Source organism: Bactrocera tryoni, chromosome 2 (assembly GCF_016617805.1).
Source record: "Bactrocera tryoni isolate S06 chromosome 2, CSIRO_BtryS06_freeze2, whole genome shotgun sequence".
Taxonomy (NCBI): domain Eukaryota; kingdom Metazoa; phylum Arthropoda; class Insecta; order Diptera; family Tephritidae; genus Bactrocera; species Bactrocera tryoni.
In genome coordinates, this window is record NC_052500.1 from 12,247,959 (window position 1) to 12,275,604 (window position 27,646).

The following is a 27,646-nucleotide window of genomic DNA, read 5'->3' on the forward strand; positions in this document are numbered from 1 at the left end:
AAATAGATCCCTGATATATTCTTACTGATTTCAGCGTGAGATCAAATTTTTTCCATCTTATATATATAAAGAGGTAACCAGGAAAATCAAGCACGAAATAATAAAATTACTCAATCATAATACAACATAATACTTGCGGGTTCTGAAAGTGTAACGCTTGACGGACTGGAAGAAACATCTGCTGTAATAATTTAATTTTTTAGATATAGACTACCTATAGAATGAATAAATCCGCCGCTGTAGAGTTGTACAACAAATATCTAGGTATGGGCATATATAGGTAGGTCTATAGTAAAAAAACACGCTTCAACGAGTGTTACGCTCCGCGTTAAATTTTGTGGTTATGTTTGTGTAAATGAATTCTACTATCTAGATACGTCTTTATATGTTGTTATTGTTGCTGTTTTTTTACTATATGTTATAAACGACATAGGCAAAAAAGTCGTTGGGACAGCGACAACGATTCAGTTGACATTTGACAGCGCTTGTGAGCGGTACGCTGAAGCTTTTAACGCGGCGGTTTCATTCTAAAGTAAGCGACAGCAGCGACGGCGAGTAGCGCAAGTGTTTTGTTGCGGAGAAAAAAAGTAATATTAATAAATTGATACAGCAAATTTAGTTAAATACAAGTTCTGCAAAGGCAAGACGCTTGGCAATTTAACGACGTTTGCGGAAAAGTGAAGTGTGCGCCGATAATGCAAAGTGGCAAAGCAAATAACAACAAAAGCCAAATAACAAACAATAAAACAACGTTTTTTATAAATAACTTTCAGTTAAATATTTTATGAAAATATTTGTTTGAAAGCGTGGAAACGCTGGAAAAGACCACACGCATGCAGCTGAGTAATCACGGCACGTGCGCTGTGCTGTACCGTTAACACGCCCAGCTCGTTTAAATATTTCCAAACATACATACAAACACAATTGTGCTATTACTGACCAATTCAAAGCATATAATAACAAGAACTACACAATTCTGCATATTAAATGCGAAGTGATCGTGCGCATCGTTGTTGTTGCGGAAATCTGAAAGCAGTGCCGGTGCAACTAATTTAATCAAATATCATCGTACACCGTTGTGGTTTTTGTAACGCATTTGTGTGACACTCTATATTTAACAATATTCTTTGTATTTCTGTTTGTGTGCCATTTATGCATTTGTGGCAATAAAAAGCGCGGCCAATTTATGCAAATTAGTGGAAATGCAAATAATTTAATTACAAGTATGTCGTGCGAAAAATTTGCAGTGTGCGCATCGAATTTTCGTAATAACAGCAATTGCTCGTTAAAATCAATAAATTAAAAATGAGTTTTAAAATATCGTTTACATGGGAAACGGTTAAAGTGATCAGAAATTTGAATGTATGAGTGTGAATAATTGGGAAAATCATTTTTGCATACAAACACAGGCACAATACATTTTGAAAAATCCGTAAAAGTGGAACTAATTAAATCGTAGAAGCATACGAGTATCAATTGCAGCTGAAATATACACGAATGATGCATGAACAGGGTCTACCAACAAGAATGACGTGATGTTAAAATGAAATAAAGCATTTTAATTTGGCCAAACTGAGTTCTATTTTTTTTTTATGTTATGCACACAATTTTATGCTATTTACGAGCACCATAGCTGCGTTTGCATATCTCCATCCATTGGCGCGTTGCAACATTTTGGCTGGAATTCGACTATAGCGCACAGAATTCTGGTTTCGATCTTCTCTAGCGTTGCTGGTTGATCGGCGAAACTTTTTTTTAATGTATCCTTAGAGAAAAAAATATAGTTGCCTTAAATCGCAAGATCTTGGGGCTCTTTTGACTAGATGATTTCTCGAAATTAACGAGTCGCCTAACTAAGCACACAATGTGTCCAGGTTAAGGCGTGAAACATGAGGCATCTAACAGTATATTGGAACTTATTAATTTGCTGGGGTTAGTTGAGACGTTATTACTTAGGAGAGGGCACAATAGACCCTAGGTCTATGCAATCCTCACTTACGTATCTAACATGAGGCGCTGCACCGCCTTGTTGGAAATAGATATCGCCCGCGTCAACTACATAAAATTTCGCGAAAAAAGTTGATGAACATCGCGAACGCTATTGTTTTCTAACGTAATTTCCTGCCACATTTCGAAAGAAAAAAGATCCGCTGATGCCGGCATACCACAATCCGCAGCAAACGGTCAATTTTTAGGATCCGATGGTGTTTCCTGAACCAGACAAAGATTTGGCTCACTTCAATAGCGACAAATTAATTTGTTGCCGAAGCGTTTAAGCCAGAATCGAACCTCATCTGAGAAGTTATTTTTTCGGATTTTCCGAAGAACGTGAATTTGCGTAATAATCTTGGGCAATTGCGAAGCGCTGTACCAAAATTAAACGTGGCATCAAGAAGTAGCAAACCTTACTCAACACACTGACGAAATTTGACACAAATCGGTAAAAAAAACATGGCCGTCATGCGCTATCAAAATCAGGTCATATTTATTGGTAGACGCTATATGCAAGAATAATACATACATATATACATGCGGCGCCATTATCTTTGCCGCTTCTCAAGTTATCGTCTTTATTTTTTGACTCAACTTTTGCGGTCTCTGAATGAGTTCTATGTGATAATTTTTTATGAAAAATATTTATTTCAGGATTTCAGTAGCGTATTTTTTGAATTATGACAAGGGTTATTTTGCTCATTTTCCGTTTCGAATTTAATATATGTATGTCTAATATTTATAATCTTGTTAATATTATAATCAAAACAAAAAACCTTTTAATATAAGTCATCCATATCTGCTAAAAAAATTGCGCCCTTAAGTCATTCACTCTTCAGCTGGTTAATTTTTATAGCCTTATCTGCTCATTCCCTGCTCTCTGGAAGATCATATGGCTTCAAATCTGACAAATGCGTTTCATTTTCGAACATATTTACTCTTATCGTTCGTGAGAAGAGTTCTTAGTAAAATAAAAAACACAAAACTATATGTATATGTATGTATATATAGAGATCAAACTTCCCATTAACATAAAAAACATTGCATCAATTGAGGTAGAAATTGTTTATCGTTTCGGTCTGCGCGCACAGTTTACCATAAATGGGCCAGTCCGGATAAAATTTGACCCACATTTTCCTATAGTAAAATCTTTACATTTTTTCTTCATTACAACATTTCACTTGATTTAAAAACTCAAAAAGGAAAACTCTTTTTCGAACAGACATTTTCTCTCTTCTTCCAAAAAATATAATTCTTAATTTTTAAATATTTTACATTATAGGCTCTTAAAACTGACTTATATTATTATGACAATAAAAGCTGATAAGAATAACCAAACTGCGGCTAAGATCTACTTGAAAAAACGCCATGTTGCGAAACTGGCTAATTTTGAGCGCGCGTTTAACAGCCAAAATGTATTTTAAAACTCTTAATATATTAAGCAATAACAATAACAGTGGCGACTCACGAATAATTAATCACAGAAGCCATTAAGAAGCCTGTTGTAGCTAATCACTCATAAAACGAACACTTCAAGCAATTCAAGTTTACAAATAAATAGCTACTCTTTATTCAAATGAATTGTAAGTAGATTACAATAATATTTTGCTATTTACAACAAAAAGTATTCAATGAGGGTGTGTGGTGGCGTTGCGCAGCCCACCTTACGCTGTACATGTGGTTGTTATGTACATATATTAATTATTTACAAGTCGTTTATTAATTCATTAAACGATATTAATCGTTAAAGTATCACGTTTTTCACAAACAAGCTTGTCAGCTGTTGTTATTGCAATTATTTCATAATATGCGAATTTAGATATCAGTCAATTACATAATTACGCACATAGAGATTTGTAAAATAAAAAATATATATTAAAGCTGATACATTTTCGAATAAATAACATTCAGTGAGGAAGTTTATTAAAATGTTCAAGTAGAGATCTCCTTCAACAGGGACAAAATATGAATTATTATTAGAACAAACACAGCTTTCGAGTAACAGCAATTAATTATCTGAATGCTTGAATTATTATTTTAATAACAATAATATTTGAACAGCTAATAAAGCCGACATATGCAGTCTTTATTGTTCAGGCAAATTTTTTAAATAAATTTAGCGAATTGTAGACTGCACCGTTGCCTTAGATTGTAACCCATTGCAAATTTCTTGAAGATAAGAAAATTTGAAAGCGATATCTCAAAAACTGCGGGACTAGTTCGCGTGTATACAGATAGACAGGCGGACATGTCTAAGTCTACTCAGCTTATCATGTTGATCATTTACATGCATATTTTATAGGCTTAATCCTTCATACAACTCATAATCAGTGGCAATCATTGCCACTTGTTGTTTGAAAAATAAATTATAATAATAATCACCAATTAATCTCGTATAATCGACTAAAGCCCACTGAAGAATTCCCAATGGCTTTTCAAAAACTTGAACTAAAAATGTGTTGCAAAATACCTGAAGAAATATTATAAAGTCGACTGAGGGATTCCCAATGGCTTCAAGAACACGAAATAGTTTCTAAAAAGTTTCTTCCAAGATACTTAAAGATCGAATAGGTTATTCAAATTTAAAGCTCATTAAGGGGTTCGCAATGGCTTTTCAAAAACTTTAAGTAAAAATTTATTGCAAGATACTTAAGATTGGATAGGTCATTAAAAACTATTAAAGTCTGGATTCTGCTTTTGATTTTCTGGGGTGAAAACGGATATGAACAAGCTGATGTATGTAGAAAACCAAAGACATTTCTTTATAAAGTTAAATGTTTCTTTAGACTTTAGACTTCAAGAGAACCTAGCTGGCAGCCGGATCTATACAAGAGCAGGAGGCAGTGCTTAGGTGACGCTCACGCCGCGAAGAAATGTCACTGTGATGAAGCTGCCTGGCAGCTAGCTCTATATAAGAAAAGCAGGCACCGTACCTGGCCGGAGCTTAGGTGACACTCACGCAGCGAAGTGATGCGACATCACTTGGATGAAGCTGGCTGCCAACCGGCTCTATATAAGGAAAGCAGGAACCGTGCCTGGCCAGTGCTTAGGTGACGCTCACTTCGGGAAGTGATGCCGCTGTGATGAAGCTGGCTGCCAGCTGGCGCTATATAAGAAAAGCAGGCACCGTGCCTAGCCAGTGCTTAGGTGACACTCACGCCGCGAAGTGATCCTGCTGGGATGAAGCTGGCTGCCAACCGGCTCTATATAAGGAAAGCAGGAACCGTGCCTGGCCAGTGCTTAGGTGACGCTCGCGCCGCGAAGTGATGCTGCTGTGATGAAGCTGGCTGCCAGCTGGCTCTATATAAGAAAAGCAGGCACCGTGCCTGGCCAGAGCTTAGGTGACGCTCGCGCAGCGAAGTGATGTCGCTGTGATGAAGCTGGCTGCCAGCTAGCTCTATATAAGAAAAGCAGCAATCGTGCCTGGCCAGTGCATAGATGACGCTCATGCCGCGAAGTGATGTCGCTGTGACCAAGCTGGTTGCCAGCTGGCGCTATATAAGAAAAGTAGGCACCGTGCCTAGCCAGTGCTTTTGTGACACTCACTTCGGGAAGTGATGTCGCTGTGATGAAGCTGGCTGCCAGCTGGCTCTATATAAGAAAAGCAGGCACCGTGTCTGGCCAGTGCCTGAGTGACGCTCACGCCGGGAAGTGATGTGATTTGAAAATCACAAGGTGGCTTCTACGGTAGCTGGCTGCCAGCTGGCTCTATATAAGAAAAGCAGGCACCGTGTCTGGCCAGTGCTTAGGTGACTCTCGCAACGCGATGAGGTAATTTCGCGGAAAGCTGGCTGCCAGCTGGCGCTATAAAGGAAATGCAGGCACCGTGCCTGGCCAGAGCTTAGGTGACGCTCACGCCGGGAAGTGATGTCGCTGTGATGAAGCTGGCTGCCAGCTAGCTCTATATAAGAAAAGCAGGCACCGCGCCTGGCCAGTGCTTATGTGACGCTCACTTCGGGAAGTGATGTCGCTGTGATGAAGCTGGCTGCCAGCTAGCTCTATATAAGAAAAGCAGGCACCATGCCTGGCCAGTGCATACATGACGCTCACGCCGCGAAGTGATATCGCTTTGAAGAAGCTGCCTGGCAGCTAGCTCTATATAAGAAAAGCAGGCACCGCGCCTGGCCAGTGCTTATGTGACGCTCACTTCGGGAAGTGATGTCGCTGTGATGAAGCTGGCTGCCAGCTGGCGCTATATAGAAAAGCAGGCACCGTGCCTAGTCAGTGCTTTTGTGACACTCACGCCGCGAAGTGATGTCGCTGGGGATGAAGCTGGCTGCCAGCTGGCTCTATATAAGAAAAGCAAGCACCGTGCCTGGCCAGAGCTTAGGTGACGCCCGCGCCGCGAAGTGATGTCGCTGGGGATGAAGCTGGCTGCCAGCTAGCTCTATATAAGAAAAGCAGGCACCGTGCCTAGGCAATGCTTAGAAGGGTTTCACGTCAATATACCTATCTAAATATCTAAGCTTGCAAAATGATGTTTTAATGTTATAATATTTCAAGATTTAACTAGGAAAGCTTTATCAGACTTTGGTCATCCGAACATTGGTGATATTAGAGAACTTTATTACCGACGCTGCCAGCATTAACAATACAGACAGTGATCCAAAAACAATAATGTTTTCTGCTCCCTATAGCACATTAAAAGCCAAAAATCACAGCTCTCTTTAAAATACGAAATTCAGGCAACTGTAGAGATCGACTGGGTTGCATAGTGTTTACGCGTTTAATGAATTTGCATAAAAGCGCTCAAAATATCAATTATTCTATTAGTTTAATAAATGTGTGTTTTTTAAGTGAGTGTCTAATTTATGACATTTCGCGGTGATATGCTGCCATCCAGCCAGTGAATTAATAAATTTGAACTCCTACGAAATGACCTCCAAGCAAAGGAGATCAAATTGCGTGGGCATGAAATGAAAACTGAAAAATATTTGCGTACGATCTCACCGACTATGCGAAAAAGTGCGAAGTGTAAAACACAAAATTCTCAGTTCTTGTTGTAGCACTTTGTAAAGAATGTTACTGAGCAAAAAAGTTCTTGGTCGATAAGCTCCGACTGCCCCGTTTGTGTAGGCTTTGACTCTGATAGAAACCAAGTGAGAAAGCAAATTTAACATTATCGCGAGTCTTCTTTAGAAATCCGGAATTTAAGGTTATGGCCTTTAAAATCCCAAATAAAATGCCACCCTGAAGATGCAGTGCTTTCTAGATAACATTCTCATTTTCCGATTAATATAATTTTAATTCAATGCATGCATGGACCACTCTTTATAAAAGTATGTCTGTATACATACATACATAAGTATGTATATCATGGGAGCTTATACCGTCCGTTTGAGCAATTGCTTGACACGATTGACACCAGTGCGTCATCTACTTATCGAGAAACACACATTTCGTGTTAGTGACGTAATTGATGATTATTGACATTATGTGCCAATTGTTAGTCACGCAGCTAAGACATACTAAAGTTCAAAAAGTAATTAAACAAAACAAGTGTAAACAAAAAATTAACATTGTTTATCAATTATAACGGCACAATCGTACAAACGAGCGAACTCAGCGCCTTCGGAGAGACTAAAGAGCTTCAAGCTTAAGTATATTTAGATTTATATGGGTATTTATTTGAAGAGCTGGCTTTAGGGCAGCAAATATATCTGTAAGCTTCTACACTTCAAACATTTTTTTGCCTACATATGACATAACGGCTTGTTAAAATGTATGCAGTTGCTTACAATATAGGCGCCATCTTAGGCAACAGTCGAAGCAATTCAGCAGCCTTAGACCACACCCTTTTTTAATATTTCAGCTTCGTACTAAGCACTATAGAGAGCCATACAAAGTTTGAGGTTAGCAGCTTTTTAGTAACAAATAATTTTGCGACTAATAGCCGTTGACTTTAAACGATTTTAAACCCACATATCATATCTAAAAAAATTTCGAAGTTCCATAGGGATAACTCAAGGTATATGTATGCCTCAAGGTCAATCTATGGGGTCCTGTAGAGGTTAGAGCTCAACGAATAAAAACTGCCGACGGGTTATAGCTGCAGATTTCGAAACTCAAGAATAATTTAGCAGAATTAATTTACTCACAAAAATCATTTGTTTTGACAGATCAACACTACTGTACTTATTTTTGCATATTTACCTTGCAATCGTAAAATGGTCTCCATGCCGAGATACGGCTATCTCTGTGAGACGATAAGACATTTCTTTATGGAAGAATTAGTGAAATATTATTAAAGCTTTAACGCAATTCGCACAGTTTGAGATACCGAATTGCAAAATATGTAAGAACTCACGCATACATAAGCGCGCTTTGACGTGTTAGGTACTTTTTTGACCAACTGTAGGTATACTGTGTGTATGATTGCCAACTTAATCTTAAGTGAATTAAGTGGCGATAAGAAAGTGGTCGTCAAAAAGATAAACCGTTTTTATTTATTTTTTATCACAAGATATTTTAAAATAGCTACCTCGAGTTAAAATTATTTATTCTTATACTTCACTATAATGTGATATTTTTTTCTGCGAAACTATGACCTCAAATTTATCACGCGGCATAATCAAGTGAGATAATAAATTTACCGTTCACAGCGATATGTTTCGTGCAAGAATTAAGCAAATTTAAATGAAAACCTTTGTGCAACGCGATGGCTATTGCAGTTTGATAAAAAATCTCATGTGAGAAAAAGTGAAAGTGCGCAATTTGTGAAAGTATCAAGCCAAATGCGGGGTCAGAGACAGTACGCAGAAACCGAGCAATTCCAATAAATGTTTAAAACCTAAACGCATTACCATATCAACATGGATGCCACAGCCGCCGAGCAGCCGAGCACTTCTTCAAGTGCCAAAAAGCAAATTAAAATCAATTCTGCCACAAACAAATCCAGCAACAACAATACTGCCACCGTAACAGCGGCAAAAGATCGCACAACAACAACGACGACGACTACGCCGACACCTACCCTCGCGCAGATTGGCAAACAGACATCGCACAACTTTCGACTTAGTCAAATCTCGGATAGCGGCGCGGAGAGTGGCGACGAACAGACGCGTCTTATACGTTCACCCTCTTCACGTTCGCATAAATTCATTATCATACCCTCCTCGCCACCTACACCCAGCGGCAGTGCTAAGGAAGCCGGAGCACTCCCATTTCGACCCACCATCTCTGCGAGCTCATTGTCCACACTGGCTGCCGCAATCCAGAAGACGCCTGCTTCGAGTCAACAACAAAAACAGCAGGCACTACAACGTCCTCGATCGGTGGCGCGTCAGTTATCCGGTATGGCAACTGCAGCTGCACCCCACTCGACCCTGCTGAGCGGGGTACCGACCACCGTTAATCAGTCAAAGCAAACACCACACTCTCCGACTCATTCAACACCCGCAACATCATTAACACGATCAGCAGCACAATCACAATCGGATGTAGTTCATCAGCCGACTAATATTAAAACACCAGCAACAATAGCAGCGTTGCTTAACGATAATTCAGCTGGCGTGACATTCACAATTGAGGATTGCGAATCGGAGGGTTGTGGCGGTTATGATGATCGGTATAGTGGCGATTTCACTGACGGCAGCGGTGTGGCTGTCTACGATGCAACACTTCACCCCGACAAGACAACGGCAATCAGTTCTATTAAATCCGCGTCAAAACTTGCGCCATCATACACAATAGCCGGCGCACAAACGCCGCTGTCTACTTCGACTGCGGCGCTGGTTACAGCTGCGGCAGCACCCTCAGTAACAGCTGTGCATCCCTTTTACCGTAGCGCATTGGCAAGCAGTGAGACGGCCCCATATTTGCAGGGATTTTCGCGTGGGCGAAGTGAGAGAAGCAGCACGAGATCTGTGGTGTCAGGTGAGCAATCAATACGACTTATAAGAGGAACTTGTTAAGTGAGGCACAGTGACCACTCGGTCTGTAAAAACCGAATAGAGTCATAAGCACGTAGGTAAAGTTCTTGCGTGGCTCAAAAGCAGTTCTTGTGCCGAAGCCGGCTAATCTCTCTTGTAATCAAAGCTATCCATTTCAAATCTAATTCTTTCCTTTTGAATTTGGAACTTATTTAATATACTATACGAGCTTCGCCAACATCAACAAATAAATTTCGTCTCAACTACAGAGATATATTTAAGACTTATCAATCAGCTCTTATTGGTGTCTCTCCCGTACCCCGATTTTCGATCCTTGATATCAACCTTTCATAAACGTGGCCAAAGCAAATTGCCACTCAGATATCAGGATCTGAATTTACTAAATGGAATCATGAATATTCAGGTATAGTTCTTTTCTTGGTTCTAAGTCATTGGGCGTCTTATGCCGAAACCGGCTAATCTCTCTCCTTTGCCGGTTATCCATTCCGAACCTGGGCCTTTCAATGGAACATATTTAATGTTATGAGAAAAACAAAATCCGTCTCAACTACGGAGATATTCCAAAGTTTTATCAGTCAGCTTTTCCGTACCCACTTTTCGACCCCTGATATCAAGACTTCGTTTATCTACGGTTTAATTAATTTTTTTATTTTGCATTATTTTCAATATTTCGCTTTTCTGACTACTTCTTTTATACTGCAGCTTATATACCTGGCTCACAGGATCACCTTGCCGAAGCGCTAGCACAGTACGAACTGCTTGAGCAACAGCAACAACAGCAGCAACATTATTTGCGACCCAGCCATTCGGGTAAAGATTTAAGTGCGAGTTCCTCATTCATCTATGGCGATCACGTGGCCAATCAAATTTATTCGGATGTGACGTCGGTCCGCTCATTAGCATCGATTGGCATCGGTTCGACGGATGGACGTAGATTAGTGATAAGACGTGTGCCGCATACACCGCATGAACTATTCAACATGGTGCATCCACCGACGCCGCCGTAAGTATGAGTAGTCAAACTTAGAAAAGCGCATGCAAATCTATAAGCCATATACATACATATATCATATTTGTTGTTCGAGCTTCTTGCTGTATATACTCTACGCTGTTGTTGTGTACAGTTATAGATATGGTGTGCACGTGTATACACGATAATTACTACTATTTGTGATAATTAGCGCTGGATTATATACACACCACATGTATCGAGTAAATGTTTCGTAATGGATTGTCTAAATATTTAGTCACTGTTTATTAATATTGGTGTAAAAGCAATCTAGGCGATTATATTGTAAAACAGTCTTTGCTGTTACCGTATAATTGGTGCAAGATTTTTAATCCCCAATTGAAATTCTTTCCTTTAAGATTTGAGGTTAGGTTAAGACGAGATCGATGAGCTCACTAACCGTGCGTTCAACGCTGGTTTAGGAATGCCCTAACTCATTAATAATGTCACCGAGCCACTTTGTGATAAGACTAGTATGGAGTGGATGCGCTGCTCTCATCGTGCGTTCTATTACTGGATAGTTAGTTAGCGGGAGCTTGACCAGCTCTGGGCTACTATAAAATCGTGCGCTGTTGCAGGATTCTTTGGTTCAAGGTCGATCGTAAGAGATCCAGTGTACTCTTTGACTCAACGCTAACCTCTCCGTATTTGTGAGGATTTTAACAGATTATTGGCCAATCGGCGTCTACACTGTAACGTTGAGAATTTTACCGGATGCCCGCTGTAAAAGCTGTGTGTAAGAAGACGAGGCGGAAACTTCTTAGCACTTCCTTCTTAATTGTTTCATCAATTGTCGCTGGCTTGTTGGCATAGACCTGACGTACACCCACAGAAAGTTGTCTAACGACGTCAAATCGGACGACAGAGGCGGCCAATTGACTGGCCCATTTAGTGAGATAACACGTTCACCAAACTTGCTTTTCAATAAATCGATTGTGTCATAAGTTGTGTGGCTTGTGGCACCGTCCTGTTGGAACCACATATTGTCCAAGTCCATATCATACAATACGGACCCAAAATATTCGGTTACCATTGAACGGTAGCGATTCCTATACACAGTAACGTGATGGTCTGGATCATCACGGAAGAAGTATGGCCCAATGAAGCCACCGGCCCATAAACCGCACCAAACCGTAATTTTTTCGGGATGCAAAGGCAATATTCTCGACACTGCGGGGACTTCTTTGCTTAATTGGCACGGGAACATTTTGTGTGCCTGTGGATTCAAATTTTTCCACTAGATGCTCAATTGCTGATCTGACAGGACGATGATGACGACCATAAATTGGACGTAGCGCTGTTAAAGTTGAGGCTACTGACTCCGAATTTCGGTAGTAAATTGTAATAAGTTTGACACAATCTAGGATCGTATATCTTTCCATGCTGAAATGGCAAACCTTACTGAAGAGAAATGTCAAAAGAGCGAGAAAAAATGTGGCGTCGTTTGCTCTCCTTATCGGTATAGTAAAACTCCGGTGAAGGTGTACGTACCTTACCTTCCATCGGTTCTAGAGTTACTAAGCAAATACGTAAACATTGTAAAAATACGTTGATCTTCTTAACCCGTTGAAGCTCAACCTAAAAGCCGATTGGTCTCAAAAGAGAGCTTGTGAACTCGCTCTCTTACCAAATGTTGGTGTTGCTTAAACTTTTATCGTCATCTGGCAAATTTTTAACACAAACATATTTTTTATTGATTCAACGCAAAACAACTTGCGAGTGCGCCTCGTGTCATGTTATTGATGTGAGAAAGTTTATTTATGCTATCAAAGGCTAAATTAAGCTAATGAATCTTCAATAAAAAAGTTTTATCCGCAAATATTTGTGATTCCGCAACATAATTTTAACATCTCATTGAGAGGCAACGGGTCGCGACGTTGGAAAAATATTATCCAGATGGCAAGAGGACCATAAAGCGAAACTTAAAGATGGTGAAGTTCAAAGTGTTAGTTTTGAATTGGAAAGGTGTATTGCAAAGAAAGGAGCTGTTTGGAGTGCAAATATTATTCACTATATAAGTGTTCCTTTGGAATCCTTCAGCCGCGAATAGAGAACCAATTGAGTATAGATAATAAAAAGGAACCTTAGGGCGTTTTTGTAGAAGTTTCTATGAAAGATTTATAGAATTTCAAACGGACATTGTATAGTACAAGGAATTGAATGAATCAGCAACCTATAACTCAATAGTCAATACTCATCTCCTGATGAGAGAGAAATTCGACTAATAATGAATATTTTAGATTGAAAACTAAATCTGCATCTTGAAGTTATTTATCCAGTATCACATACATATTTACATTATTATATAGAACACCATATAGTGCATAAAATATTTCCAAATTAATAATACAAACTATTTTTAATGGATTTACAAAGTGTATGCTAAAATTAAACATGCTTAAACTGCAGTTAATACCGCAGATAATTTGCATTTGATAAAACTTTATTTGAGCTATCAATTAACAGCCTAAATATGAGAAATGAGATTATAAATATGTTTTCGTGCGCACTTACTTATACATATGCAATTTTGGATCAATTGAATTGAAAATAACACCTTGTAGAGGTTTTCAGACAGACGGAAGATTTTCAAAATTACAGTCTCAACGGCTCCGGCGCCAGATACAGACGGCTTAAAACAAATCGCAATCGAAAAAACACGAAGCGCTAAGCTAAAGGTAGTGAAAATGGCAAAAAATAAATGACAGCAAATAAATAGCATCCCTCAAGGAAGAAAATTTTAACAAAAAAAATTTATTTGTCAAATAAAGTATTTTGAATACGTTAAAAGTTGGCTTCGCTTGAAAAAGTTAAACATTTCAAATCCTACACTTATCAGAACACCGCCAGAAACAACACACGTCTACAAACAGTGATTTTGTGTGATTTGCTAAGTTTATTACACGTTCGTCTACCACTGAGTCTCACTCAGAGCAATGACACCGCGCGGCACAAACGACATAGAAACTACGTCTACGAAACATTCGGAATATAACTATTATCGATTTAATCGCATTGCTAAGATGTAAGTTATGTTTTTCGATCAAAATACCGGAATATGTTATATAAAATACGCTATAACAGAGAAAATATCAATAAAATATAGTTTGAAAACTTCCTTTTTGTGTCGCGCTGCTTGTTTAGCACCTCCTTAAGGATCAGCCATTCAATTTCATACTAATTGAAAAGGCATTATCTGCTGAGTATTGATTACTATTAAAACTAAAACTAATTAATTACAAAATTTATGAGCATAATTGAGATCTCTTTCTCTCTCTCATCACGTGATATAGTAATGTTTTTCACTAGCAACATATTACATCACAAAGTTCTCATGCATTCGTTGTATTCGGTTCAACGTTGTCAGCTGGGTGTTTACCCATTAATGATAAAGTGTGAAAAACCTTAATAATATTTGTTGCAAGTCTCTAAAATCGGAGAGTGTTTGCTTAAATTATTAACGGCGACTGTAAAGCAGAGCAAAACAAACGTTGTTGGTTCTTTCAATTTGCATTGAAGTACTTAAAGCCAAAGAGAACAAACTCTGAACGGTCGGGCTAGCTTTGAAAAATATTCTCTGGTGTTGCTAAGGGTATGTAGTTAAGGATTTATTTTAGAGGCAGGGCGGATAGATATCAGATCTAGTTCGACGGTCGGTTGCTTTGAAGAAATCCTCTATTGTTCCTAAGGCAGCCTTATGATACATGGTCACAGATTTATTTTAGTTGAAGACCAAAGAATATGCTTGCTTAAAGTTGAAGCCACTAACTCCGAGTTTCAGTAGTAAATTTTAAAAATTTCGACCCATTGTTGGAGCGTATATCTTGCCATGATGAAATGGCAAACTTTACTGAGGAGTAATATCAAAAGAGCGGGAAAATATGGCATCGGTTGCTGTCCCTATCGGTCTACTTTTGTAGCGTTTGTACAGAACAATAAAGATTCAAACGGTTGGCCCGAGTTTCTCCTCTAGCAAAGAAGAAACATCGTCATCGAACAACTAATAAATACTGCGAGAAGCTTTTATGAACACCAATATGCTCAAAGTTTTGGTATATCCAATCCAGAAACCGCTATTTACTCTCAGATATTGGCACCATCAATGGATTCATACGAAAATATTTTCTGAGGTACAGGAAAACATCGAAAGCTTCTTACAACTATAATATGTATAAAAAATAACGATCACTTTTTAAGCTTTGAAAGCTCTAAAGCAGCTCTAAATGCCGATACATAAACGAACTGTGTACACAAGTTTGAAATGAGATATATTAGCACATAAATGATTACAACTTAAATTACATTATGTTCAAATATACTTTCGAAAACTGGGTGCCACTAAACTTGGAAATTTTTTATTGTCACACTTTCATTATTTGAAATTACTAGAACGCATGCGCACACATGCCAATTATATTTACCGTTTTTGGCTGAATTTTTTGTATTTTATTAAATTTTCATTGACAATAACTGGTTGTGCTTCGATGCCTGCAGGTGAATGGGGTGGAAAAACAATGCAATAAAAAACGAACAAACTTGGAAATAGATACATTAGTATGCATTATTTAGAACTCCAATTGGTGTGGCCAAATTAGCTCACTTTTGAGGTTATAACAATAATTAATTTTTCTAATTTTGTTTCACTTTAATTTTTAACATTTATTTGCGTATTGAGAGTTTATAACACGCTTGATGCTGCGTGGAGACCGTTACCACAAAAGTCGGGGCTAAGTAACCGGAACAGACCCAGATTTTTATTCAGCCAATGACTGTCAACTCTCCTCGAAATTACTTCAAGAATTTTTTCTGCCGCTACAATAACAATGGTTCTTATAACCACCTATATTGGTAGGTGTTCAAATAGAAAATGCAGAAAATTTTCCGGTTTTACTTCCCAGTCTGGTTTGTTTTTCTTTTGGTATTATTACAAAACATCTTGGTTGCGACGGCGCACATGTAACCAATGAGAGACTTACATATATCCGAACTTTTGCTCAGAGCCTATCTCTCGGTGTAACCCCAAAAAAAAGAATAACAACATCAAACTGGACTTTGAAAACACAGAACTTTTCACTTCTCTTTTCTGTCACTGTGAAGTCAATATTAGCTAGCCGTATTCTTTTCTACGAATTGTACTACTGTGGCGGATTGTAAAAAGTTTTTAGCTATTTTTTTTGCACATAAATGATGCCTGACTATTTTTTAAATCAAATTTAAATTTTATCTCCTCGCATAGATCGTTTTCAATAAACGATTTACTCTCTCTTTCTTGCTTACAGTCTGCCCGGCGTGGATGACGATGATAACGATAGCTTTTTGGATCCCTCTGATGATGCGGCCAACTTGAAGCCACGTCAACAACATTGGGCCAACAAAATGCAGTTCGTGCTAGCCTGCATAGGATACTCAGTAGGGCTGGGCAATGTCTGGCGTTTTCCCTACATGTGCTACAAAAGCGGAGGTGGTAAGTTCACATACTAACATGAATATAGCCTCTTGTGCTAAATGCCGGTTCAGCGACATGAAGCCGAAACTACCAAGTTTCTGATGTTAGAATGTACAGCAGTATAGAGGCCCTTGGATCTATGTATCCGATTATGGATCACATCGCCTCAATAGCATTAGCAGGATACTGCAAATTATCAGTGTGCTGAGCGTATGTGATTCGTTGTGTCAGAAGGAATAACACAATAGATCTTAAGTCGCGGTGCATGCCTCAATTTATATCTAACTAAGTTGCGTTACATTTCCATTAGTTTAAGTACGCTTCGCAGCAAAGGCAACACACAAAACTTTTTTGGCTTCTTTCACAAACTAAAAGTCATAGAAAATCTCAGAAGTTATCAGAGGCTTTAATGAAAAGTGGCGTCTGCAGCAGAGCTAGACTCACGTGTGTACCACTAGCAATGATATTTGATTGGTTATACATTTTTTTTATTCACACATCTCATCCGGTAATTTGTTTTGGCGGTGGAAGTCTTTAAGTCTAATTGACGAGCATTTTATTAATAAAAAAAGAAATGTTGACACAAATCTCCACTCATATCTCATGGATGGTCATAAATATTACTTAAAATGTGAAGCTTAATTTGTTTCGGCATTGCTCAGGCTTATCATGTGAGTAAGTGCAGAAGAAGAAGAATAAAAAAACGTGATATTTTGACACTCGCTAGCGAACATAAATAATAATAACGCTTGTGTCTAAACAAATATTTCTTAATGTTTAACCAGTTTTCTGTTCTATTTGTTTTCCAAATTTTTCACGGCGTAAAAACCAAGAATTTTTGAGGTGAGATGTACTCTTATTTGTATATCAAAATAAGCAAATATTTTCATATTATTGTAAAGGTAGCTTACAGAAAGAAAAATTTAACAATTTTCAAGTCCTAGAAAATAGCAACTGTACCTCCTAACTGCTAGCCTGCTCAATAATCAAGTGGAAATAAGATACTCGAAATAAGAGATTGAAAAGCCAGATCCCTGAAATTTCCTTCAAATCAGCAGCCACAACTGACAGCTTTCACGCAAATACAAAACATTATCACAGAAAAACAAAACACGCTCTCATAATGTCAAAACTAAACTATATATATATGTAAATGCTGGCCTTAAATGCGAGCGAAATTGTGTCATGAGTGGAACAGCTACTGGCAAATAAACCAGTGTTTACATAGCAATAAAAAAATAAGAAAAAACTTAAGTAAACTAATAAATATACTTCTATGTAAGCTGTGAGTAGCATCAAGATCTTCGTACGTATTATCTAAGTAATTTTTACGGCAAAAAAAACTAAAAAAAGTACAACAATAAAGCAAATATATAATGACTGCTGAGTGGCAGGTTTCATATGTCGCTCGGCGACTGATTTTAGTATTACTATACTGAAATACACAATATACAATGTATGTTGTTGTTTGTTTATAAGCAGTGTAAGGCTGTAATATATTTTATTAGTTTTAAACTGCATTGGCATTATTTTCCGGTGCGTTTTAAAGTTTTTAAGTTTGTGAAAATATAACTGTAACTGAAAACATTATTTGTTGTCGTAGTTTAGTAGTCAAACTCTATACTTTTTATTGTGATTGTTTTTTTTAATTTTGAGTTTAATTGAATTTTAATGATTTTTTGTATTTAATAAGTATACATTATGACAAAAAAGTACCCGAAAGTTTTAAATAAAATGCAAAATACTTAATTATTCAATCAATATTGATTTTGTCGCCTTCAAAGTAATCCCCAACCGATGTATAGTAATACACTTATGCCAACGATTTTTATTGTCCTCGGAATACTTTCTATAAGCGCTTTTTGGGTGGGCTTCGGCTCCTTCAGCGAATTTTATTTTATCTCTTCAATCGACTGAAAACAGAATTATGTCGCTACAACAACAACAGGCCTGACTCCAGTACTCTTTATGGAAAAAATTAAGTTTTATCGGGACGAGCCGAGCGAGAACACGTTTCATACTCAAAATATCCACTAAAATTTTTCGAATGGACTCGCGAGAGATGTCGAGCTCTCTTGCCATTTCTCTAACACTTGCCTGACGATTTTCGAGCACCATATCCTTCACTTTTTTAATATTTTCAACATTTAAAAGGGCAAAGGTCGCTCAGATCGAGGCATGTCTACAACGATCTCGCTGCCGTCTTTGAAGGCTTTGTACTACTCGTAGATGTGCGTTTTTGATAAAACTGAATCACCGTAAGTCTTTTCCAACATTCACAACGATTCCGCACAAGAAATTTGGTTGGAAACACAAAATTTGAGACAAATTCTTTGTTCGATGTCTTTATCCACTGTAAAAGTCGCAATACACTACTGAGGTGTACCGACTTAAGCAGCTGCTGTAAACAAACTGGTTGACAGACCGCGCTCATATTTGGCATAGTCATTAAGGACAGCCCTACCAGCTTAACACAACACATTTTTTTGAATGTTCCGGGCGCTTTTTTGCCACAATCTACATTTTTTTAATTATGTTATATAGCTTTTATATAATTTTTTCTTTTAATAAATTCTTTCTTTTTATAAATAACTTTGAATTCATTTTATGATTTTTTTCTTTTTTTTTCTTTTACAGGTGTGTTCTTAGTACCTTATTGCATTATCTTATTTATCTGCAGCATTCCTTTGTTATTTATGGAATTGTCAATTGGTCAATATACCGGGCGTGGACCAATTGGAGCGTTAGGACAGCTATGTCCGCTATTTAAAGGTATTATTATTACTTTAAAAAATATTGCTTATTTATTTTTTCTAAGAACAGTTTTTTTTATTTTTAATATATAGGTACTTAAAAAATATTTTTTTTTTCTCAGAAAAATTAGATTTTTTATTTTACATATTTTTTTTTATTTTTTTTTTTATATTTTTATTTTTTATTTTTTATTTTTTTTATTTTTTTATTTTATTTATTTTTTACTATTTTTGATATACATAAAAAATATTTTTTTTTAATTTTTTGGAAAAAAGAAAATGTATTTGCTTATTTCACATATTTTTTATGTATTTTTTTACCTTCTCTTCTGTTTTTAATATACAATATTATTATATTTAATGTAAAACTTTTGTAAACCGATATATCTCGTTTTAGCTGTCTTATTTTTATTGTTTGCTCGTTAAAAATTTGCTTAGACTTTTCACACCTTGTCAAATATCGTTAACTATGAATTCTAAGCTAATTATCGCGCATATGCATTGCCGGTAGTATTTCTAACATACACATATAGACGTTAGTAATTCTCTAATAAGCTTTGGTGTTATGGGCAGTCGTGACAAATACAACAAAGAAAAAACTAGATCACTTCTCAGTTAGAACAAGAGAACATGGTAAATTTGCAAGTGTCTGAGCATTAGTACTGACAACTTCTCTAGTCGAGAAAAATGTTTAGGCTCTTCTGTCGATCGTAGGTTTTGCAACGAACTCTTCGAAGAGATGAAATGATCTTACATATCTGTTGATATTTTCCTTTGCAAGAATATTGATAATTTTAATATAGAGACAGGGTAATTTTGTTCGCTGACCCACAACTTATAACTGAGAGAAGCAAATTTGTAACTGAAATTATTTTCAACTCTCCCTACGAGAGCAATGTACATCTTTTTGTAAGGTTCCTACGCCCTGTCTTATATTCCGCGCTATTCGTACTCCAATCTGTTTGGTACTATGTTTCGAGTCCAAGTGATCAGTTAGACATAGTAGATTATGCGTTCCCACAATAGTCTGGTCTAAGTAACCAGAGCGGAACGGGTTTTTAACCGGGCAAGGATTTTTTCCTGCCCCATATAAGAACAACAACACGATAGATTATAGAAAATTTCGTTTTGTAGACTGTATTTTGAAAAGGGGGCTAAAGAAGGGTGTTGTTGACCGCATAGAATATTTACAGAAATAATTTTGGATAAAAATCAGAAAATCGGAGAACATTTTTCTCGAATATTCAATTAGAAATTCGTTTTTTTTTTCTTTTTTTATACTACGAAATCTATTTGTTCCCCAAACTTCTACTGGGATAACTCAAAGCAAGTGTGTAAGCGTTTGTGTGCTTTAGTGCTAAAATTAGATCAGTGCTGTGAGTTGAACTTGTGAAGTGATTGTTAACAAAACAGCTATGCGGAAAAACAAGCGCCAATTACCTATTACCAAACTCGTGTCGGGGTATTGGTCATGGACAAGGCTGCACAGTACATTGTTGTCGGTATGGCAGTATATAGTACTTGTATATACAAATATACATAAATAATAGATTTGTATGCTTAGAAATATGTTTTTAACAAAACAGTATAGAATATTGTTTAGAAAACTATATTGGTGGCCGAACTTCTTCAATTCTGACTCATCGGTCTTGAGGCTACCCTGAATCTAGCTTCTTATGAGAAAAAACTTTGGTTGCTATAGATGTGGGCATCAGAATTATCGGCAGGGAGAATAGCATTTCATAAGTTTTTTATTGATGATTTAATTTTCTCTTATCCACAACCGATACTCGAACTCCTGCACTACCACTTAGTGCCAACATACTCAAGCAACTTGGCTAGGCCGATTAAACAAACCATATTATAAATTGAACGACTCAAATTAACAATGTAATATACATATGTAAATATGCCAGAATATGTGTGTTTGTAGGTTATAAAAATCCATAAACCACAATAACCCATTTAATTATTCGCAACGCCATTATCCTCATTAATAATTCAAAGCTCACACTAAAACTAGTAATTACATACAATTTTGCACAGAGGTTTCAATTTTGATAGAATAGATTAAATGTCTAGACTCGAGAATCGAAGCACAAATTAAAAATGATGTAAAAATAAGACATACATACAAGCATCTATATAAAAAGACCACTCAGACCATGTGTAGCTAAGTTGTTAATTGTAATAAATCAATTTCATTCACACCCACACTTAAATAAATATGACTATTTTAATAATTTTTTTTAGCTAATTTCGCAAGCCATTTTAATTACTTTATTACCTATGCCATAAATATTTATGGTCGGTGATTTTGATTAGTTTCAATTCTCTAATATATTCGGCTGCAGCTATAATATATAGCTATAACATGATTTTGAGTGTCCGATATAGTGTCCGAGCTGAACACTTTGTGCGGAGATTGTAGCGTTGTCTTAGACAATAATCTATAAAAAAATCGCGAAGATATCTTGTCAAATGAAAAAGTTTTCTATACAAGAACATGATTTTGATCGATCTGTATATACGGCAGCTATACGCTATAGTGCTCCGATATCCGCGGTTCCAACAAGGGAGCAGCTTCTTGAGGAAAAAAAAGACTTGGACAAAATTTCAGATCGATATTTCAAAACTGGCGGACTAGTTCTCGTATGTATATACAGACAGGCCGAAATGGTTAAATGGACGCAGCCCAAAGTTTTGTGGACGAAATGAGGTTAGGTGAAAAAGTCACATCTAATAGAAGCTGATCCACTACTACCACAAATCACTACTTCTTCTGCTTTGGCACTACAACCGTCAGTCGGACTGAGCCGCAAACACAAAACTTCGCCTCGAATAGGAGGAGCTTTTTGCTGCAGCATCATCTTCCATGCGGACGACAAGACGAAATCAGCGTATTCTTTGGATTTCTATGCGCTTTATTATATTAATGTCGCCGTGGAGCTTATACAGTTCGTTGTTCCATCTTCATCGATATACATCGTTTTAGCGTACGGCTTTAAAGATTTTGGGGAGAACATTTCTTTCGAATTATTCAAGTGTTTTCTCATCTCGGTTCGTCCTCGTCCGTGTTTCTAATGAGAGAGCGTAATTTTTTTTCATCGAGTGAGAGAGATCTGCCGAACTCAACGTAATCGTCTGTTGGCAAAAGCTATTCTGCGCTTGATCTCCAGACTTATATTATTAGTGGAATTTATGCAGTGATGAAGATATCCAGACTCGAGGAATCTCTATCTTGGTACTTTGTCTTGAACTCGTTCATCACAACACCAACCTCTTTCGCTTTTTTCACGCTGAAAAATACTGTACTCACGACTCAGTGGTTAAGTTCTTCGATATGATTATCATCTGCGTACCCCAGAAGCATTATACTAGAGTGGACAGGAGTAGAGTAGAGAAGACAGTCTCACTGTGGTTCATATTAGCGGCACGTATCTACTTTTCCAGGATTATATTGCAGAGGAAAACACTCCGTCTAAAACCTCGTCTGGTATTGAACGGCTTGGTGAGGTCCTTCCCGACTTTGACTGAGCTGATGGTTTTACTTAACGTGATTCTGCATAACCTTAGAAGATTCGCCAGGTTACCCAATTAATGAGAATTGGTATCTCCTATCGAAAGCGGCTTTGAAATCGACTTTTGATGATAGATGCCGATCTGTTTGTTTATGGTATTTGCAAAAATCTGACGTATTGTGAACAACTGATCTAAGGTGGACTTGGTCTATAGCTGTTTTGAAAAGATCCAACCAATTTATTTACAATGAGCTTAAGCCTTCCACACTAACTGTCGAAATATGCAATGTTAAGAACGCGATAATTAGCGTAGATTGCGGGATTTCCCTTGTTGTGAACAGGGGAGAGTTTACTCATATTCCAATCATTGGGCACGTTTTCATCCTACCAATTCGACCTTAGTAATTGGAACATGCTCCTTTTCAACTCATCTCTGACAGCTTTAAACAGCTCAGCTGGTTATCCATGGCCCCCTTGGGCTTTGTTGTTCTTAAGCCGCCTTAGAACTGTTTTAACCCGTCTTGCTCGAGCGCCTGACGACAATTTTATAGATTGTTGGTGCAGATTCTTCTTCTTTCGTCGCAGCACTGCTTTGCCATTTGGCAGTTTCGAAAAATGTTCCCTCCAAATTTTAAGTGTACTCTGGGTGTCTGTTATCATGTTTTTATTACAGCCTTTACAGATGTCGAATTGTCGAATAATGATGCAAAGTAAGCAAAATATTAGCTTCCGAAAACCAAGAGTGTTTATAGACTGAATAACGGTTCCCATGACAGTCGGATTTATGTAAAAGGAACGAATTCCAGTTCGCTAAGGCATATTTTGAAAGCGGACTACTCCTTGTGGAGTGTTGTTTACTCATAAATTTAATTTGATTTCTCTTTAATTGCATTAATTTTTATATGTTTATTATTATATTTGTATATTTTCAGGCGCTGGTCTCGCTAGTGTGGTTGTCTCTTTCCTAATGTCCACTTACTATAGTGTCATCATAGGTTACTCAATTTACTACTTTTTCACATCATTTCGACCAGATATGCCATGGATCGATTGTAATAACAGGTAAATTTCAAGTCATAAAAACTAAATTATCAACTGATGACAGCAAAAATCAAAGTATACATTTAGGGTGTTACTTTTCATAAAAACACACTCTTTCAAATTTTTTTAAGTTTCTCAATTATTCTTTGATTTTATATCGAGTGATACATTTTAGTTATTCCAATTTTATATTTCGAAATATCTTTCTAGGTGGAATACGCCGGACTGCTGGGTACCGCAGCGCACTAAAGATGTTATAGCGCCGAACACGTCACGAACGCCATCGGAAGAGTTTTTTGAGTGAGTTTTCGAAAGATAAAAAGTGCAACTTTTCAAAAAACCTACTCTCTTATCAGTTGCATACTTTTAGGTTACCACATATTAACAAAATCCCAGCATTATAAATCAAGTTGTTTGTATCAAATTTTCTTACTAGATTTTAATTTTCAATTTCAGAAATAAACTGCTGCAAATCAGCCCCGGCATTGAATATCCCGGCGCTATGCGTTGGGAATTGTTTGTGTGCCTTATCTGCGCCTGGCTGATGGTCTACTTTGCGACATGGAAATCAATAAAATCATCAGCAAAGGTAAATTGCTAATAAAACACTTTCACTACCAAGGAATTAGTTGTGAATTTTAATTTTCTTTTTGTTTTTTAGGTACGCTATTTCACCGCCACATTTCCCTTCATACTTATCATCATACTGATGACCCGTGCGGTGACGCTCGAAGGTGCCGATGAGGGGTTACGCTATTTCTTTCGACCCAATTGGTCGGAATTGAAAAATGCAAATGTATGGATCAACGCCGCATCGCAGAATTTCAATTCCTTAGGCATCACGTTCGGTTCGATGATCTCATTTGCGAGCTATAACAAATACAATAACAACATTGTACGCGATACAGTCGCTGTAAGCGTTGTAAATATGCTAACTAGTCTGCTGGTGGGTGTGTTTGCCTTTGCGACTTTGGGTAATTTGGCGTTGGAACAAAATACGAATGTGCGTGATGTGATAAGCGATGGACCCGGCTTGATATTTGTGGTTTATCCACAGGCAATGGCGAAAATGCCTTATGCGCAACTATGGGCCGTAATGTTTTTCTTCATGCTACTCTGCTTGGGCCTCAATTCACAGGTGAGAATGCTTGGCATGATGGAAATTAAACAATGAACTGGTTAATTATATCCGAAAAAAGGTGTACTAAGTTTGTCACGACCTCATAAACCATATATAGAAATGATCAAAGCGACGAGCTGATTCGATTTAGCCATCTCTGTCTGTTCTTGGGTCTGTCCGTATAAACATTAGAGCAGGTCGATTTACAGGGAGCTAAAACGGAAAAGTCGTGTATGCGGAAAATGTTCTGCGGTCTAAAACCGGTTTCGATGAGCGTTTTTTTTAGGCGAAGTTTTTTAGCGACTATAAAAATTTGTTCGACAGTTTTTGAGACATCCGAATAATATTTCAAACGTAGGTGCATCGGTCAAATAGGACAACTATATCGCATATCTCTCATACAACAGATTATTCAGATTTTCTTAACTTCGCCTTAAAAATCGCTGGCTGGTTTTGGCTCCATAGTTTCTCATGCAAAGTTGTTCAGAATGAGTCTTAAAACATTTCCCGCAACTTTTGATATATCGATCTGAAATTTTGCACACAACTTTTCCTCTACAAGTGGCTACACTTTTGTTAGAACCGCCGATATCGGACCACTATAGCATATAGCTGCCATACAAATTGAACGATCCAAGTTAACTTTTTCATTAGATACGATGTCTTCACAAAATTTAGCATGGATTATTTTCCAAGGGTTGTACCGTTATTTCGAAGAAATTGTTTAGATTGAATGACTATAACATATAGCTGTCATACAAACTGATCAATCCAAGTTAAGTTCTTGTAGTAAAACCTTTTTTATTTTACACGATATCTTCATGAAATTTGACATGGATTAATTTTTCTTGTTTTTCTTAAATTTCTTTTTCTAATTTTACAGTTCGCTATTGTTGAAGTTGTGGTAACTTCGATACAGGATGGTTTTCCAAATTGGATTAAACGTCATTTGGGTTATCATGAGATTGTTGTGCTCTTTGTATGTGTTATCTCATTTCTTTTTGGCCTACCAAATCTCATACAGGTATGTGAATTTCGTTTTACTATAGAATTACATGTTTAAAACATATTTTTTAATTTATTTTAGGGTGGCATCTATTACTTCCAATTAATGGATCATTATGCCGCTTCCATATCGATTATGTTCCTTGCTTTCTGCCAGCTAATCGCTGTAGCTTGGTTTTACGGCACAGGTCGTCTATCAAAGAATGTGAAACAGATGACCGGCAAAGCGCCCACACTCTATATCAAGACATGTTGGCTGCTATTGGGACCTTGTCTACTATTTGTAAGCTATAAGTTAATAAGACGTTTTACTTTGAATGAACACGTGTACTTGACAGGCTATTTGGGTGCTTAGTTTAATTAACTATGAAGAGCCGAGCTATCATAATGGCCGCTATAAATACCCAGATTGGGCATACGGCATTGGTTGGATGTTCGCATCATTCTCTCTTATCTGTATACCCGGTTATGCTATAATAAATTTACTACGCGCAGATGGTCGTACATTTATGGAGGTGAGATAGCAAAGGAAATGTATATTTACAATTATTTCTAACCACAAAAAATTATACTTCACAGCGCTTAAAGAATACGCTGCGTCCAAACATTTACGAGTGTCGTATATGTGGCGAACATCACTGTGAGCACGACTTCCCCGAACAGGAACAGTATATGCTCGCACAGGAGCTATCGGGCATTTATAAGCCAAAAGATCATTTGGATCCCAATGCGCCTATAAATCATTTTAATACCGGCCACAAGGCGGGCTACAATCCCATGCATTTGCAGCGTGAGCAAGTGGAATTGGCTTACGAGGAGAAAACTCAACCAGAAGAAGATAACACACATTTACCACCAGCCTCAACACCCAGCACATCGACAGCAGCGGGAAATAATAAATGTTGAACACATTAAATATGCTGCTGAAGCACGTCCTAGTATTGTCCTCTGTATTTATAAACGGCTCAATTAGTACTCATTTGCATGTAAACGCGTATGTAGATGGCTGCTAAAAAGCCATCACATTACATACTTGCATTTCATGCTAAACTCCTGTAATTTTTGTGATCCTTTGAGTGCGTTGTTTGTCGTTTTTAGTTTAAATATATAATATGGTTTTATAATGAAAATAAGCTATTTAAATAAAGTTCAATCTATCATTAATTATTAGAAAACATATTATAATGAGGTGCACCACGGAATTGTTTGCACAAGGCGAAAATCTCAAAAGGCTTATATACATATGTGCATACATTTAACGTTATTCAATGTGAACTAGTGTTTAAATTACATGTGTACATCCAAAAATTTCGAAAATACATACATATATAGTCTTCATAAAAACGAAAATAATTTTGTCTTTGACTGTTACATAATATAATATTAGTACGACGAAACTCAAATCCTTTCAATATCCAATGCTACCGCGGCGTATACGCAACGTGACTTGTGTTTTTCTTCCAATTGGCATTGTCAGCACGCCACCTTTCTGGCTAAAGTAATGATATCACACGGGATAGAGTCTATATATGTATATATACCATACTATAGGCCCTCATTAACTTGTAATAATTTTGGAATGAAACCATTTTCATCACAGAATAAACAAACATATAAAAAGTTAACAAGTATTGCAAGATTTTCTAATTGGTGACAATTTAATCGACATATTTACCTTATGAACACGTTCCGTTTGCTTTATTTTAAATGCACACACTTCACATTTTATATACTTTTATATTGTAGCACAATTATATAAACTTTATCACTTTAAGTATTTATCACATAATAAAACAAATTTCATAAATTCACAATTCCACTATTTCAGCAAAACTTTTCACTTTGAAACTTCAAAAAACAAATACAA

The 27,646-nt window shown here is 37.2% G+C and overlaps 1 protein-coding gene across 3 annotated transcripts; it reads left to right on the forward strand.

The window, feature by feature from the left end:
* The first annotated feature begins 468 nt into the window (after positions 1 to 468).
* Positions 469 to 27,132, forward strand: LOC120767920 (sodium- and chloride-dependent GABA transporter ine). 3 transcript variants are annotated; one of them, XM_040094280.1, is made up of 13 exons: positions 469 to 532; positions 8,595 to 9,867; positions 10,587 to 10,887; positions 16,173 to 16,357; positions 18,977 to 19,111; positions 23,546 to 23,675; positions 23,865 to 23,954; positions 24,111 to 24,243; positions 24,316 to 24,792; positions 25,658 to 25,798; positions 25,862 to 26,062; positions 26,118 to 26,294; positions 26,359 to 27,132. In XM_040094280.1, the coding sequence occupies exons 2-13, from the start codon at positions 8,805 to 8,807 to the stop codon at positions 26,683 to 26,685; spliced, it is 3,360 nt and encodes a 1,119-aa protein (XP_039950214.1). In that variant the 5' UTR covers positions 469 to 532; positions 8,595 to 8,804; the 3' UTR covers positions 26,686 to 27,132. The 3 variants fall into 3 exon arrangements, with proteins under 3 accessions (XP_039950214.1, XP_039950213.1, XP_039950215.1); XM_040094279.1 differs by having other exon boundaries at positions 486 to 587; XM_040094281.1 differs by lacking the exons at positions 469 to 532; positions 8,595 to 9,867; positions 10,587 to 10,887 and adding an exon at positions 13,528 to 13,918.
* Positions 27,133 to 27,646: the final 514 nt, after the last annotated feature.